At 40.8% G+C, this 17,671-nt stretch overlaps 1 protein-coding gene across 3 annotated transcripts in view; it reads left to right on the forward strand.

Moving 5' to 3' along the window:
• Positions 1-17,671, forward strand: part of LOC125015125 (TOX high mobility group box family member 2-like) — a 77,358-nt gene that overhangs the window by 32,866 nt on the left and 26,821 nt on the right. For all 3 annotated transcript variants that reach the window (XM_047596795.1, XM_047596803.1, XM_047596810.1), the window contains one exon: positions 4,339-4,398. In XM_047596795.1, the coding sequence (XP_047452751.1) occupies positions 4,339-4,398 (60 nt within the window). The remainder of the gene's footprint in view (positions 1-4,338; positions 4,399-17,671) is intronic.

Genomic DNA, 17,671 nt, shown 5'->3' on the forward strand with positions numbered 1-17,671 from the left:
GTACTGCTGTACATACTGCTGGTACAATATCGATTTTGAAAGTCTTAAAGAAAAAGTCATGTTTTGGGCCAATCGTGAACGACTTCCACACCTGCACCAACACTTTTTCTGTACAAGTGCAATAAACTGGAAATGGATCATTTGGATTAATATTGTTTTTTGACTCAATTTGTCCAATGAATTATCACTGTCATCTGATGTATATATTGTATTTCCTCTAATATTGACCCATATTCAAATATTCTAAAAATAACGTACCCGTTTATTTCAAACTGATACAGCGGTGTCGTCTGCCTCCAAAAATAGCCGGGTATTCTTGGCAAATAAATAAAGGCCCCGGCCACTATTACAGGAAGTATGCTATATATAATGTGTATTTTAAGCTGAATTCAAAATTTCTCCATGAACTACGTAAAATATTGCAATATATCGTAATATCACAATAACGTATTGTATCATGACTCAAGTATCGTGATACGTATCGTATCGTGAAGTCATGCCAATACCTACCACCTAGCATTTAAACATCACACCACCCTTAGATAGATTTTAAACTATTTATTTTTAACATCTTGTCACATTTTGCAGGAAATAGTAGAAAAAAAGAAAAGTAACCCCCCACCCCTCCCTCTAAAATGTAGCAGAAAAGAAGATGGCAGGAGAAGACAATGAAAATACGTCAATAACGTGTATACTTCTAAAGCTCTTTGAGGAAAGCTTGTGATCAAGTGTTTTATAAATAAATCTGAAATGCCGTACAGTTATTAATATCAAATCAGCTCTATTTGGTACGTATACTGTATAGCTACACAAATGCGAGACATTTGTAGACTGCTTTTATCCAGGGGAGCACACTTGGAGCATGCAAGGCGCCCAGGGAGCATAATGTAAGATGTGTGTTTTTGTATTTCATATGGCTTTCTCTCTAATGACCGGACAACACAGTTGTCATCAAATGCATTCGATTTTTGCCCCGCCCTCTTCAACCTCTTCAAACAGATGTTGCCTAGAAGGCTTAGTGAGGAGCTCATATGAACTGTCCATCAGTCAAAAACAATCTTCAGCGAAGTCTGTAATTTTGCCTCCAATCCTGGCATCAGCGGTCTCACTGGCGCAGTCTGAGATGAAAAGATCCCGGCGTTGTGTTGCACCATTAGCACAGTGTAAATATTACATGTTTTCCCTGGATATGCTAGTTAGTGTTACTTCCACCTTGTGGCTTCATTATTTTTGAAACGCTCAGCTTTGTCTATGATTGCGAGGCATGACCTAGTTCTGGGACTCACTCTCTCTCTGTCTTTCACTTTTCTCGTGTCTCTTCCTCATTTGCTCATTCTCTGCGTCCTTTTTTTTTCATGCCATCTCTCCACCTCACACTGAATCTCGTCTTCCTGCTTTTTGTCATTTATTCGTTGTCTTTCTCCATTTACTGCCTCATCGTTTAAGCCTGTCTATTTCTTCATGCCTCCGTGTTACCCTCATCCTCCTTCTCTCTCATGTATGCATTCTTTATTTCTCAATTTGTCTCTCCTCCACAAGCCATTATTATTTTCCTCAGTTCTCACCCCCTCCTCCCCCACGCTTTTTACCCCTCCCTTGCCTCTTTTACCCTCCCTCTTCTCCGTGTTTTTATTCCTCTGTACCAGCACCACGTGTGTCATGGAGGGAAACATCGCGAGCAGTGGTCCCTGCTGAACAATTACCATGCAAAGCAATCCAAATAGAGATGTTTGCCGAAAACAACATGTGTGTAATTACTGCTTAATGAGGCCCTTGTCACAGGCAGAATGCCCAATTAGACTGCCGATGAGAAAGCGATGCCAAGGCCCACTGAAGGAAGAGAGGAAAGAGGGGGAAAGAGGGGTAAGGGGGAGGGAGGGGGGTTAGACAAGTAGAAGTAGGGAGGTTGTAACGTGGAGAGAGGGATGGGGATGATGGGAACATGGGAAAGCTGACAGAGAAGAGAGAAACAAGCAAGGAGGAGGTGAGAACCGTGAAAAAGGAAAAGATGGAGAGATTAAGGGGAAAGAGGAAAATGAGGAGAAGAAAGGAAAGGGAGAAAGAAAATGGTTTCTGCATCATGTGCGGAGTAATGGCAGAGCTGATAGCATTGAGCTGGGGATAAATTGGCATTTTAAGTGGGAGAGCGAGGAAGGAAGAGCTGTCGAGAGAAGAGCAAGAGAAAAGAGCTGTACATTCACAATATATAGGCAGCCATGTTGAAGCACAAAATGGCTGACCTTTCTAGGCATGCTTTGGCCTCTTTTTTTTTGGGTGAATATCACATTGCAGATCTGACTGGTCACTTAATTTCCTCCTTTGGGACAGAAAGACGTCGTGGAAACGTTTCCCACTCGAAGAATTCGGTTTGCAAAAATTAGCCGGAACGTGAATGAAAGCGCCGCCGTTCGCCGACGATGCGCCCCTTTTCACCCGAGAAAAATCTCATCCTAAAGAAGCTCTCAGGATTGCTTTACGTCACCAGTGATATCAAAGTGGATTTCAATGGAATGAAATTGCTCAGTTAGGCGAGGACGAGAGGCTTTCATGTGAGGAGTGTTGATATTGCGGATATGTCACCAAGGTCAACATCACTAAGGCCCTCATAGAGAGCCACAGTCAGCGGTGATAAACACCCCCGATGCTTGCTTGATTAAACAAATTATCGTCTTTATCTCTAGCACGTAGTTAAAACAATTAGTCAGCATTCCTTGAAATAAACACGGCTTATTTGCTGCGTGATTCTAGGTTCTCTTTTTTTTGGATTAATCATGCGAGGTGTGAATGGGGCTTAAATGCGGCGTATGTGCTGGTCTTGTCTCGTTTTTTTTTTTTTTTTTTTTTTTTGCGTCCATGGTCGAAAGTAAATGTAATCATTAGAATAACCAAGTGAATCCTCACTAGCGCCTCCACGTTATGCATCGTTAACCAACCGTCGCCCCGAGGCATGCGCTCATTCCCCCGGCCTTTCTCCTCCAATAATGTACAGTAATTTCTCTTTCTCGCCACTCACATGCTCATTTAGCTACTTCGACTTTTTTCCTGTCTACCAATGTAGATATTAGATACCCCCCACGCCCCCAAGGAATTCTGCCCATTTCCGTCCATTAGCCTACCTATTTGCTCATTGTTTTGAGCAGGTATATCTTATGATCCATTTGTGTTCACCCATTTCCAGTGTTTGTTTATCTTTGGTTGCTTTCTCCCTCATCACAGACCAGACCACCCTAAATGAAAAGGGCCCCCTCCGTCACACACCCCCGTATCTTCACATCTGAGTAATTTTGACATGGAGGCCTGTCTGGTTTGATCACGTCGCGTCTGCTCTCTGTTCTCGGGTCTTCTGTCCATTGATATTACAAAGAATTACCTCAGTCAGCAAACAAAAAGGCGGCTTTATTTGACAGATTGTGTTTCTGCATGCGCGTGTGGCATGCGTGGTCATGACCGTTATTATCCAGTCTAGTCGAGAGTTGTTCCATTTGCTGCAAGTGCGCTCTGACAAACCTTGATGTCTTTGGAAACCAAGGGCATTTCACAATCCGGCTCTTTTTTAACATGGTAGCAGTTTCTCAGTCACCTTGACACCGCACAAGTTCACTCACTGAGCCGTTTGTGGGGCAGAATCTCATTTTCTCTGGAGCTAAAAGAGGAATGTGTGTTGTTGTTGTTTTTTTTTTTTTTTTTTTTTACTTCATTTGTTGCACTCTCAAAGCATATCTCTCTGGGGAATTCTTGAGGGATTTAGCTCAGACAGCTAGCATGTTGCATGTAGCGCTCAACTGGTGATCCGGTGTTGTTTCCCCAGCACCCTTGGGGGTCAGGGGTCACTTGTTGTTACGTGAGTCCCAAGCCGATGTGAAGCGGTGTTTTGGCACCTGCAGCAAGTGATCTTTCATTGCCTGATTAGCTCAACGCTGAAGACACAGCATGCCCTCGCCGTGCGGCAAATGCACACAAACACACACACGCACGCATACACTAGATTCACAGCCTCAAAGACGGCACTGTGCACTCGCAGATTCATTCACACTCATTCTCTCTCACACACACACAGCAAAGCCCACAGGGAAAAGCCCATCTCTCGTCACTGTGCTCATGTAGCCTAATTACCGGCCCACTGACGAACAGTAATTACCCACGCTGCCATGCCACAACGAGGTTTAACCAAAGTGACAAAGTCATTAGTCTCACACTTCAGGCCACCCGTAAAGAGCTTTTCCTCTTTGTGGCTCCTCCCCGAGCCCCCCATTTTTCTTTTTCTTTTTTTTTTTTTTTACAAAACAAAACCACTTCTTATACGTCATGTTTAACTGTCCTTTCTGTTTCTATCCACAGTTTGATGGTGACAACATGTACATGAATGACAATAACCAAGAGTTTCGGTCGCCAAACCAGGTGAGACAGCCAACATTTTTTTCCTATAAATCCCACACAGCCTCAAATAAACAATGTGTGGTGTGTCAGCGTTTAGCAAGAAGTGTTTATAGATGTACTGTATACAGCATGTTTGGGGGTTTATGCTGGAAAATGTTGAATGTATACAGCACATTTCTCAGGAAAGAGAGTGCAGGTTGTAAATAGAGACAGCGACAGGTAACGCTGGGAAAAAGGGATTCTTTTTCTCAGTGATGTGCCACCATTTAACACTGCATTTGTTAACTACTGATAGTTTAATATGTAAAACATCTGTATAAATTATATCTTTACATCGACTTTTGCAAGATCTCATGCTTAAGAGTGGGGGTCTTCAACGTTTTTCAGGCCAAGGTCCCCCAAACTGTTGGGAGATGAAGTAGGGACCCCCTACCTACTATATGTGTTATATATTAAACTCAGCCTAGTGCTATTTATAAATATACATTAAGAAAAATTGGAAGAAAAATTTTAAAAACATGTAAAAAAAAAAATCAACCAAAGATTTTGTGACCCCCTGCAGTACTTCCGTGGACCCCCTGTTGAAAACCTATGCTTAAGAGTTTGATAAAAAAGAATACTGATGAATAGTGTCAGAGCAGCTGATTCAAGTACTAAATGAGTTATTTGTACGTGTAGCCTTGAAGAGAACATCAGTCTAAAAAAAGGCATGCATGAGTTTGACCCCCTTTCACTAAGAAGAAAAACATTTAATGCCTCATAAGCCAAAGTATTCCTTTATCCTCTATGAAACATGTGCCTTTCGATAGCTGACTTTATCCAAAGTACATTAACATGTATCTTTAACATCAGAGGGATTAAACCATCAGCGCTGACAGCACTGGTGACATATCAGCACTCGTCCGTTAGACACATCCCTCATGGCTAAACCAGAAGTAGCATTTCTCCGCTCCAAGCTCACTGAAGCACTGGGTCCCAGTCACACAGTCAGTGAGTTAGAGAGGAACAGCGCCGAGTGCTCCCAGCTGGTCGATGGGAACACATGGCCGGACATATGGCAGAATTTTGGAGCTCCAGGATTTGTTGATCCAGCAGCAGAGCGTTTGCGTTCTGACAAAACGTGATGAGGTGGAGGCTCCACGTCAATTAGCTCCTCGCCACATGAGTCCCAGAGTCACCGGACAAAATACAGAAGGCTAAGGATGCCGAGGTGCAGAAACTCCCACGCACCTATCTCTCTATTTCACGCAAACACACACACATTTACTGTAAAAGGAAATGACACGTTCTCTGACACAAAGTTATTTAAAAAACCTCATAAGCTCATGTGCAAGTTGATGTGTGATTTCACTTGCTTTCTTACGCTTGTACACATGTACTGATGCAAGGCATTCCCTTATAAGTGTGACCGTCCATGTAATCATGTTGACTATTGAACCCTAGTTGTAAAATTGTTCATCGTTATTGTAAAAAAAATGTTTTTTTTGACATCACTTCCGTCATATCTCATCGACTGTATCTGAAGTGAGCCCTCTGTGACGCCACTCACAGGATTTCTGAAGAGTGGTTTTGAAGCTCAATGTGGGTGGCACTGCTTTTGCTAACTGCTAAATAATTTAAAAAATGGACAACTAGGTGCAGCCTGAGTGATAGCAAGGCAGACAACCAGCAACCTGTCATGGCACACAAATATGAAACACAAGTGGCATGTCCTACATTTTGCATAAATTTTTGGCTTGATATCATTTTAATCAACCAATGTATATAAACATGTGGAGCCTCTTAACAGGTCTCGGGTCAAGTCAAAGTTTCAAGTTGCCATGTGAACAACTGCATAGTCTGTATAGAAATATGGACAATGCGTACTCACTTCCTTGCATTGGCCAAACTGACACTACTTTTCCGGAGATCCTGTTTCTATAGAGACAGATAACTTCCTAAAATGACAGAAACCCTCCTTAAAATGTGCATTTTAGTGTATTTGGCCCAAGTCCCATCCACTGACATGGAGTAGGTGGAACTTATGACCTATACTGCCGCCAGTCACCAGCTCTACTTGCTTTTGCTTCACTTTCTTTAGATATAGACAATGGTCGGTACTTACTACAACTTCATCTACCAGTCCACCACAGTGGTGATTAAAATTTATGCTTCTTTAAATGTGACAATGTGACGCAAGACAAAACTCAGCAGCCACTTTGTCTGGCTAGTCTATATAATCTACAAGCAGTCCTTTTTAAAATGCGTATGAGTGACTCTTTAAAATGAATCTAATTATAAAACTAACCCCCCACCCAAAAGCCATAAACCTCTAACACCCCTTTGAAGAAGTGAAAACCGACTGAAATGTCCTCACTTTCCAAAAATGTGCTTACTCTCATGGTGTAAAATTTAAATTGGGCCCTGCAAAAGACTGATGAACAAGAACATATGTACGTGCACCTAAATACACACATACGCACTCATAAACCCACACACATGCCCCTATAAACCCTGTGAGACGCACACACCATCATCCTATAGCCATGAGGTTGTCTTTTCTTTGATGTTGGGATTGAGTGACTATAATGAGGGGTCGAGTGGGAGCTTTAGCAGCTTATTGTCTACTCACAGCGCACATCACAGACTATGAGGTCCTTCGTTGTTAGCCACACTTCCTGGTCTGCCCTAATTATGTCACCATGCCTGTGTGTACATGGGCGTGTGCTAATTGGGATAAATGTCCAGCTTTGTAGTTTGGCTGCTGCAGCGGTCATGTGTCAATCAGCAATACCCACTCCAGGTTTGCAGTGTTGTGTCAACAAATACCTTCTTAGTGGATAAGGCAATTTGGGCTTTTCAAAACATGTCAGTTGCAGTTGATGCTCTGTCAGTGCCGTCAAATAGAAGCTTACACACCAGTTCTGAATAGCCCCCCTGAACACAGAGTTCAGTGTTTGGCTCCGGATCCTGAAAAAAAGAAAAAAAAAAAAGAAGCCTCATTTAATTTGATTTGAAAGGAAAGAGAGGAGGATGTGCGTTCCAGAAGTTAATGGTGGCAAATAATTTTACATCATCTCTTACATCAACTCCTACAACAAATATTACATCTGTCAAGTAAATGCATAAATATCCATTTTCTTTAGTTTCAGTCTTTTCAAGTTATTTTCTCTCCAACAGTTTTGGACTGTTGGTTTCAGAAAAAGTTCAATGAAGACATGAAGTCTGGCTTTTGAATATAGTACAGCTGTTTTTAGTGACTTTCTGTCTAATAGTAATCATCATAAGCCTAATTGTTATTGTTAGCACTGACCTTGATACCTGGTGGTAATGTTATTTGTGTTAGGACGTTCCAAACCATTTTTTTCTCACTTTATTATTCAATATATTTAGGTTTTGGACTGTTGTTGGTTTCACAGAATGTACATTGCGCCTGGCTCTGGGAACCGCAAATGATGTAAAATAATTCTCGTGACACAAAGGTCCTCTGATAAAACTAATCCAGTGTGAATTGACATCTCTGTGATGGGCTAAGTTTTTACTTTTTCATGACTTATTCTCCCATTTAGACGGATCAAATCATCAAATCAATCATTAATGTGTTCATTGTCAAAGGTGGGTCTAATTTAAATACTGATAGGTTGTTGGTAATTTCTTCCCCTGGAAAAATGGTATCAAAAATATATGAAGTAATTAAAACTGTCTCTGACAAGCAGCGGACTGATGTGGAAAGTAGCAGAGCCATAACAATAGAACGTGAATGTGAGAAAAATACAGAGTTTGTTTATCCCGTGCGAATGCACATGATACGTCCTCCGGTAAAACTAATCCTGTGCGAATAGCGCTTTTTAGCTACTACTAATAATAATCATCATAAGCTTCAGTCTTATTGTTAGCACCAACCTTGATTCCTGGTGTTAGAGTAGTATCTGTTAAGACCTTCCAAACCACTTGTGTTACTACTTTTGTGCACACTTTTGTAGATCTTAGAAGTTAGCTGTGAAGAGCCGTGAATACTCCGAAGAGGTTAACCTATATATATCTTCAAAGGCGCAACTTTCCAGGAATGCCTCCATTTTCTTTATGTATCATGCAAAATTCATCACTCTCGCCTCCTTGCCGCGCGTGTGACTCGCTCCTTCCCTTAATTGATGCTTAATTGTATGCATTAGCTGTGCAGTGGTTTGTTACATATGGTTGGGCTTTTTAAGTCACATCAGAAGAAATTAAAGAGTTCAAATATGGAATGATTTTCTACATCGATTTGAAATGGTGATTAGTGTCTAATGAATGCGCTGAATAAATGCCTACATTCTCATGTTTTATTAGGATTTAAGCATTCCACAGCTGTGTTGGTTAAATTAAGGTTTTCTGCTATTTTCAGTTCTGTTTATTTTTTGCGCGAATAGTGCCGCGGTGAGGTTTTTAATCCTTCCATTCTGAGGACGACGCTCGTAAATAAAAAGGACTGTGGCAATTGGTCAAGCAGATTGCGAAAGCAGCAGCAGCCCCGCGTGCCTTAACATGAGCTTTAACTCTGCGGTAGGACGCCCAGCCGAGCCTTTACATGTTGTGCGCCTGTGAAAAAGGTGCATGTAGCCAGAACAGAGGCTCCTTTGTTTGCCTGACCGGGGTCTTCCACAGCGTACACACTGAGGTAGCAGTTTGACACAGCCAGAAGATTGCCTTACACATAACATCTCAGGCTTTTAAAAAGAGAAAAACCGCTAATCAGAAACAGCTTTAAAGGGGCCGTTCAACTTTATGCTTGGACACAATTTGTCCATTCAAACAAGATGTTCTCAAGGCTTAAGTACTGTATGGGTTCTGTAGGAAATATGCATAAGAGCCGCACATATGGAGCTCTTAGGCGGTTTGATGATATTTATGTTTTCCATTTGGTTCATCTGTTGAGGTTTCAGCTTATGAACAACCGTGTGGGTGGTTATTTTGTTGACCAGCTTTGTTTGTATCTGCCCACACACAAAGCTACTAAGGGGATAGTTTGTTGAATTAAAGACTATTAAACATCTCAATTATCCTGACTGACTGAAAATATTCTTTTGAGCAATACTTTTTTAGAAAAGCTGCACGTGTTCTTTTCAGTGGTTCGAAACGCGGTGCTCCTTAAGCGCAGCTTCCGGATCACCCAAACACATCATTTACAGCAACAACAGCTATTATATCAACATATTTATTCCAAAAAGAGAGAAACAGACGCTTTCACAACTATTACTGCAGCTTATATTTTGTATCGACTGGAAATTACAAAGTCGCAGCTGAGGGCAAAGTAGACCCAAATCCTACAAAGGAGGAAAAAAAGAATTTCAGACTCAATGATACAATGTAAATTGCTATTCACCCATTATGAACACATGTCACCTACAGATATACTGCGTGAAAGTAATCATATCCAAGCCGAAAGAGCTTCCTCCAACCACTAGCAAAATGTCTTGTTTTGCATAATGGACATACGTTTTCCTCATTTGCATTCATATCAGGCCTTATCACTCTGAGTAATTGCACAGACTTGTTGCCTAAAGTAGGTTTTTGTATGTTTTGGCTGGACTCCCCCTCTCATTTTGCAGTGTGTGCATATAGAACAGATTAGGAAAAGATCACATTCGGACACAAAAGCTGATTAAAGATGGAGTATGACAGAGAGGACGTAGCGTCAATTTGTATATGTTAACACCTCTTCTGTTGTATCCCTTTGGAGGAGAGGAAGCTCGGGTCCACTGGTCTTCAGAGAGGCTGCCTCTTTGAGCTGCTGTGTTTTCTGCTGCCAGGTGCCTCCTTTCGCTGAGCCGCGCGACTCTATTGATTTGGCCGGCTGTGAGAGAACAGCGGCTGATGGTTCGAGATCAGAATAGAAACTTGTTTGGAGACAGGCTCTCTCTTTCTCTCCTTCTCCTCATCTTTATGCTTCCGTCTGTTTCAGGCTCCAGTTCTGGTGGTTTATTTTTGTGTTTCTTGACTCCCAACACTCCTCCACGTTCTCTGCCTTTCTGCTTCTTTTCTCAGTTTTTTTCACCCCAACCCCCTCCCTGCTGAAAATGTATGGCTCCCACAGAAGTCAACTCTGTACATCCAGACTCACTTTCAGTTCGGCAAAGCTTTGTTGACATTATGCTTTAATCCAAAAGGTTGCAAAAGCAAAAACAAAGTAATAGCAGATAGATATCAGCTAAACTATTGATGTACTTGTAAAAGTGTCTTTGGGCCCTTAAAGCTAAGTGAGCTGCTTGTCAATCATTTTCTAATGTCTAACTCACTTAACTACCTCCCCTTTTCATCGATTGGATCTTTAAACAGACAAAGAATGATTGTAGTGGACATATTCTTCACCCCGACCAGAGAAAACAAGCGTCTAACTTATTTTCTGCAAATAGAAAAAAAAAAAAAAAAAACAAAAGGCGAGAAATGACAGAGGAAGACCTTCCAGGAAATTTTAGCAATGCATGCTGGGACGTATGCCAGCTGCTTTTCTGACATTTTGGGGGAAATGTGCTCATTTACCTAATTATCTACAGTTAGATGAGAAGACTGATACCACAGTAATGTATGCGGCTAACGAGAAACTAAAGCCACAAGAGAGTTTATCTGGATACAAATCCCCCATAAAACTACAACTTACCATTTTATTTGTTTTATCATTATTATTTTTTATGAATATGAGAAACAGCTGATTATTTCATTAATTAAATAAGAGTTAAATAAAGACAGATTTTGTTATCTTCAAGAGTCAGGGTTGTTTTTTTTTTGTTTCTTTAAGAGCCGTTGACCTGATGACATTTCATGAACCAACCATTAGTAGAAATCCAGATGTTGTCAGGCCTGTAGGACCAGCCACCCCCCCCCCCCTCCCCCTCCTCCTCTCTTCCTTATCTTTGTGTCTCTCTCCCTCTTTCACTGTCTTTCTGAGTCACAGACACCTCAGTACACCCTGGCACCGTGCACCCAATGTGGGCGATGCTGATGTGAAAAGGCACCGTTACTTAATAGTGACTCACAGTGCACTATTATACCCCCACCACCACCACCACCACCACCACTGCCGCTGCAGCCGCAACACTCTCCTCACTTTGCACCAACCATCCCCTTACACTCCGGTGAATGCGCTCCTCTTTCTATCCTCCATCCTTGTGTTGTTTCCCCGCAGAGAAAGGGGAAGAAAGAAAGGGGGACATTTGAGACAACGAATAAAAAAATAAAAAAATGTTTAAAAAAAAATAAGGGAAAACTGGGGTTCGGAAAACGCCAACACACATCTCAGTTCTTCTTTGAGGCAGCGCAGAGCCGCCGGCAAGGTCGCCACGACGAAGTGGAGGTACATCTTGTTCGGTGTGTATTTAAATTTCAGGAGAGCGTAGAATTTCAGTATCACAAACCCAGGCTGAATTCCGAACAACAATAAGCGGCGGAGCATCCGCACAACATCCACACCCATGCTAGGAGAGATTGTTACAGTTGTAATCAGGGATTCTCTATGTAGGTCAGCGCATGTCAGCCAATAAGTCCAATTACAATGGGCCTCTGAAATAGACCAAGCACTGACCTCTGCTCTGCATTAATAGAGCCAGAATGGATGGAAAGATGTCACAGAGAGGATTTTACAGAAATGATACGAGAGGGATTCATTTACAGGAGAACGACATTAACGGAGACTAATGGAAAGGCAGTGTGAAGGGAAGTTCGTAGAGAAGGGTCAGGGATGATTTCAAAAGTCAACATTTCTCTTGTTATAAGAATATGAACTGATTCCTGTTGTCATGTGATATCAGATATCAAGTTACTTCAAAACTATAATCCGTTATTTATTACTTGTTCAGGCTGGTGGGAAAAAAATACAGATATGGCAATATATCGCAATATTTTTTCTTCCGATACAACATCAATTTTGAATGTCTTAATAAAAGTGAAAGTCAGGTTTTGAACGACTTTTACACCTCCACCATCACTTTTTCTGTACAAGTGCAATAAATTGGAAATGGATCATTTGGATTAATATTGTTTTTTTGACTGATATATACAACTTGCATGTTAAGCTGCATTTAAAATTTCTCAGTGAACTATGTAGAATATTGCAATATATTGCAAAATCATAATATCACAATAATGTATCGTATCGTGATACGTATCGTAACGTGTAATCCTTGCCGGTACCCGCTCCTGTTAATTACATTACTTTTGTGACGCGTTACTCCCAACACTGTTTGCAGAACATCAGAACGACCCCAGTGTGTCCCACTCTTTTTGGCATAGTCCCTCGGTTTCTTCCTCAAACACATGCCCTGCAGAAAAGCAATACCCCCCCCCCAAAAAACAGCAACTTATCAGCAGCAAGAGTGCACTCAATGATTCATACACTCTTTCAAGAGAACTTGAAACCTTGGCTCTATTTCGGTCCCGGACTCTCTCTCCTCTCTCTTTCTTTCTATGTATGCAGCACAACGGAGCGCAGGGATTTAGTGGGACTAAGTAGTTTGATATTTCTATTGGTTTTCCACGTGCATTTTCCCTCTCCCTTCCCCTCTCTCCAAGTGATCTTTCTCATCATATGGAGACCAAGGTCATGGCTGATTGAAATATAATAGAAGTGTAGACATCTGGCCTAATACTGTGGGAAGTTAAATCTATTTTAATGGCCCCTGCCGCAGTGGATTCTCTCTGATGCACTCTTGCGCTTCACTGACAGTAAATCACAATGTTCTCTTATTGCCCTGACTGGAATGAGGGCATAGAGAAAGAACAATGAGGGATCCACATCATTTGTTTTCACCCCCTCCCTTGCTTTTTCCTCTCCTCTCCTCTCCTCTCCGCTCCTCCTCTCCTCTCCTCTCCTCTCCAGTCCGTTTGCGACTCATAAAGCGAGGGGCTTAAAGAGAGTGACATCATGAAAATAAAAATAAAGGGGATTATGAGCAAGCTATTGTGCCATATGTGATTACTGGGGCTTCCATGTTCCCTTGGGGGGGATGAGTGACTACGAGACAACATATTTTATTTATTTATGCGATTCTCTCTAATGAATAAGAATAAGAAATGTGGCAGGGACCTCAGTATTTCACCCTATGTCCAAAATATTAGAAGAATTTTCTACTTCTATCTGAACCGGTGCAAAGATCGGAGATATTTTTTCACCCTTCATCTTTGATCTGTAAGTGATTTCTTTTCTCTTTTTTTTTTTTCTCCCTCCTAAATTGAACTGACATAAATGTTCGACACATGGCCCCTTTTCACGCCTTTACAAAAGGCTTCCTTTGCTGCCATGTTTTTAGAGTTCATGCACAATCCAGCACAGGTCCACCCACATCTGCAATGGAGAGTCAGGTCCTTTTTTACCCGCCTAAATGAGATCCATTTTGATGTGACATTTGAGAGAATTACCAGTGCATGGGGGAGCAGGGAAGAGGTTAGCTCCCTCCTTTGCCATTGGCTGAAGCCCACCACAACCCACCTGTCCTTTAGTGACGGACGTTACCTATGACCCTGAGCTACTATCGGACGTGGTGAAGAAATGCCCTCCCGTACACACACACTTCACTTATCCCAGTTCTGTCTTTCTGTCAGTCATCCCGGTGGCTCTGCAATTCCATTCTCCTTCTATTGTACTACACTGTCTGCTTCTCTTAATACATCATCCAAATGGAGTTCCTTGCCATTTCAAAGTCGGGTCAGATAGCCTCTGTGGACCCTGCGCACCATCTCTGTAATGGTCACTTGTGGGCGCACGTCTCAGCGCAAACACCCATTGATGTTGAGCTTGATTTCTGCCCTTTCTCCCTCCGCTCCGAGATTCAGCTTTGAAGGTGAATTTTGAAATTCTCAATAAGATGTTTAAAAGATTTACTGCTGCCGTCTATATCTGGAATAGTGGACGTCAAGTCCTTTATGTATGCATGGCCAGCTGTTGTTTGTCGCCAAAACCATGCTGCTCTGTCAGTGTTTTTTTGTTTTTTGTTTTTTTACGAAGAAGCATATGGCTGGATGACTTTCCGTAGGACATTGTATACTCATTCAAAGTTATTTGGTATTTTGACGTGACGGAGATGTTTTCCTTTTTGAAAGTGTTTTGTATTACAGGGAGGCTGAAGCCGTAATAACAAAGTCCATCAAAGACTAGACAGCTCTTGTCTTTGGACAATTTGTCCCCCATCAGCCATGACAGTCTCGCTGGTATATTGTGCAACGTTTTCATTCTCCACCCGTTTGGCAAACACATCATTGTTCCCAGATGAGCTGTCTTCCCCTAAACACCTCACGGGCCACGAATGACTCCATCACCAAACTAATGACTCCGTCTCATCTTCACAGCCATTTGGGTCATAAAGACTTTGAGCTAAACTGATAAATGTGTTTCCACTTAAAAATAACCTAATTGCTAAAGGCATAGGTTTTCAACAGGGGGTCCGCGAACCCTAGGGGGCCCGTAGAGGTACTATATATTTTATATATACAGTATATATATTTTTTTATTTACCCCCACAAATTTAAATTTCTTTAAATACACATTAACACGAATCCAAAATATTTTAGTAAACAGATAAGGGATACTTGGCCGAGTTTAATCTTGAACTCAACAAGACTCTTTCACACCTACATATTTATGTAGATGTCAGAGTGCAAGGATTATGCTGCATCCATGAACTAAGAGAAAGACAAATCAGGGAAAGGTTTACCTGTATGTGATAGGATTAATGTTGCACAGTTAACTAGGAGTAAATAACAATGCATTTTAATGTCTTATTTGTCTAAATAAAAAAAAAAAAAAAAAAAAAAACACATTTCCATATATAAAATATAGATAACAGTGGAGCAGAGATCTGAGAATTTCTATCAGATTGAAAGAGCAATAAACCACTTCAAACCCTGTGCGGTGAATACCCACAAACTTATATTTAAATTTTTAAGTCACTTGACTCAACACATCAACTCCTCGGGCTCTTATGCTAAGCTAACAAAACCAAGCCCCAAAATATGTGAATACAGTGGGTCAGCAAATACTATTGCAATTAAAACTGTACGTTTTTTGGTGCTACTAGGTTCAAAAGGCCATGTATGCACATGTTTTTATGACTACATCTAAGGTTCTGTCCAGAGAGTCGACTTGACCAATGTCTCTGTCTGGTCCCTATAGAGCCTTTTAAGAAACTTCTTGTACTTTTTGAAGTCTTTTTGCACCTGCTCCTGCCACTATAACTGATTTTTCTAGTTTCAGTTTTGCCTGTTATTCACCTCATACGCTTGTAAAAAAAAGTTGAAGCTCAGTAGCTACTAACTCCAACTAGTAACTAAATTGTGCAGTAGTGGCGGTGAATTGGCTTTGTTAACGTTTTGTTTGGATCACAGATTCTCACTGTGCAGAAAGTGTTCCTCTCCTTATCCTGAACATTTGTGTTTCACACTCATTCTTCAGCTTTGGAGGATGAATGATCAGTAATTTCAGTTGTTTATCACTTTAACCGTGGTAATTTAAATAATCTTTGGTTATCTTAGGTTGGAATTCTTCAAATTCTTCTTATATTGAATGTTTTAGATCTTAGAGTATAAAATCTGATGTTCGGCATGTTTTGTCAGCCTCGATCAACCAAACATTTATCCAATGAGGCGAATCGTCAATTTTTTTTTTTCTTTTTCCATTTGTTTGTTTCTCTAACGAATTGAGGACACATTTGTGCATGATGAGAGTCTGTTTGCTGCAGAGCAACGTCTCACATCTTTAAGATTGTGAAGAATATGGCATTTTGATGTCAACTCACAAATTACTTTTTGAAAAAGGCTTTCAGCATCACGTTTAAGTTAAAGAAAGAATGCCGGGGAAACAATCGCTGTGTGGAGCCTTCAAAGGTCCAAAGTAACGTCCTTGTCCAGGAAGATGACAGATTTGCTTGAATTTCACCTCTGCAGAGAGGGGGGGTGAAGGTTATAGCGAGAGAGAAGGCTGAATCAACATTTGGCGTTTCTTTTTGACCCCCCTCTCTTTCATCCACTCTTCTCAATGTCCTGAAAGACAGCATATTTATGAATTATTTATCTATGTTTGAAAATGTTAAACTTGTGATGTCCTTGTCCCGTGCCTTATCTCCAAGGGCATCAGAAAAAGCTGTAAAGGGGGGGAAAAAAAGAAAAGAAAATCATAAAAGCAATGAAAGCCATGGTCATAAAATATCCTTTGACAGCATTTAAATCTTTGCACATACATGTAACCACGTTCATGTTTCGTCTCGTGCTGAACAAGTGTCTCAAATGATGTGTTTGATTGTATCATCAGATCATTTCTGAATTGCTTACATCCCACAAAAAGCTTCACCGAGGCATCAATAAAAAAATAAAAAAATAAATAAATACAATTGCTTCCCCAGAAATTAAGAAACAAAGATGCTTTCAAGCGTACCTGTAATCTAAAATGTAATTAAAGTTTTTCTGATTCTCCAAACGGCCACTTGAGGCTGGTTCCAGTAATAAGTGGATCCACAGACTTACATCTTAAGATAAGATAACATAATCCTTTATTTATCCCGCACCAGAAATAAACACATTTATAGCATGGCACACAAACAAAAAAAAAGAATTCTGATCTATATTCAATTCAATACAATTTTATTTATATAGCGTCACTAACAATACAAATTGTTTCAGGACACTTTACAAAATCCGGTCTGAAACCCTTTTAACAGGAAGAAACCTTGAATAGACCCCAGCTGATGTGGAAGGACCCGTCTGCCTAAGTCCGGCCGGGCAGAGACAGAAAAGAGAGAATAGAAGAGCAGGAGAAATGAGATAAACATACATCTGTCATATGCTCAGTTTCTATTATGCCTAGTTATGTGCAAAAGCTAAATATCGTAGTGGACACCTATGTTCTATGTTATCATATATATATATATTACAAATCATTTAAAATACAAATACAACACCTATGTTTCGACATTTGAAGTTAATTTCCTAAAAGTGAAGTCTCACGTGATAATAATTTAAGAGAATTGTGTGATATCGTGAGATTTTACGAGAGTCACATCTCATTCGCAAATCACCTTTCAATGGAAACACGCACAAAGCGCAATTGTACTTAATCAAAATATCAGAAATATTGCTTTTATTTACCGAAAAAAACTGTATAGACACATACACCTGACTAAAGCAAACACGTAGAATCTGATGATGATACAGATACAAGATGTAGCTGATTATGTTACATGACAGTATGAGAAGTGTCAGGTTGGAGAATCAGATAACTGTTTAAATACTTAAAGTTACGCATAATTAAGGGGCGTGGCCTCGGTAGGCGCTCTCTGATGTTGGTAGCTGTGCC

Source organism: Mugil cephalus, chromosome 1, assembly GCF_022458985.1.
Source record: "Mugil cephalus isolate CIBA_MC_2020 chromosome 1, CIBA_Mcephalus_1.1, whole genome shotgun sequence".
NCBI classification, from domain to species: Eukaryota; Metazoa; Chordata; class Actinopteri; order Mugiliformes; family Mugilidae; genus Mugil; species Mugil cephalus.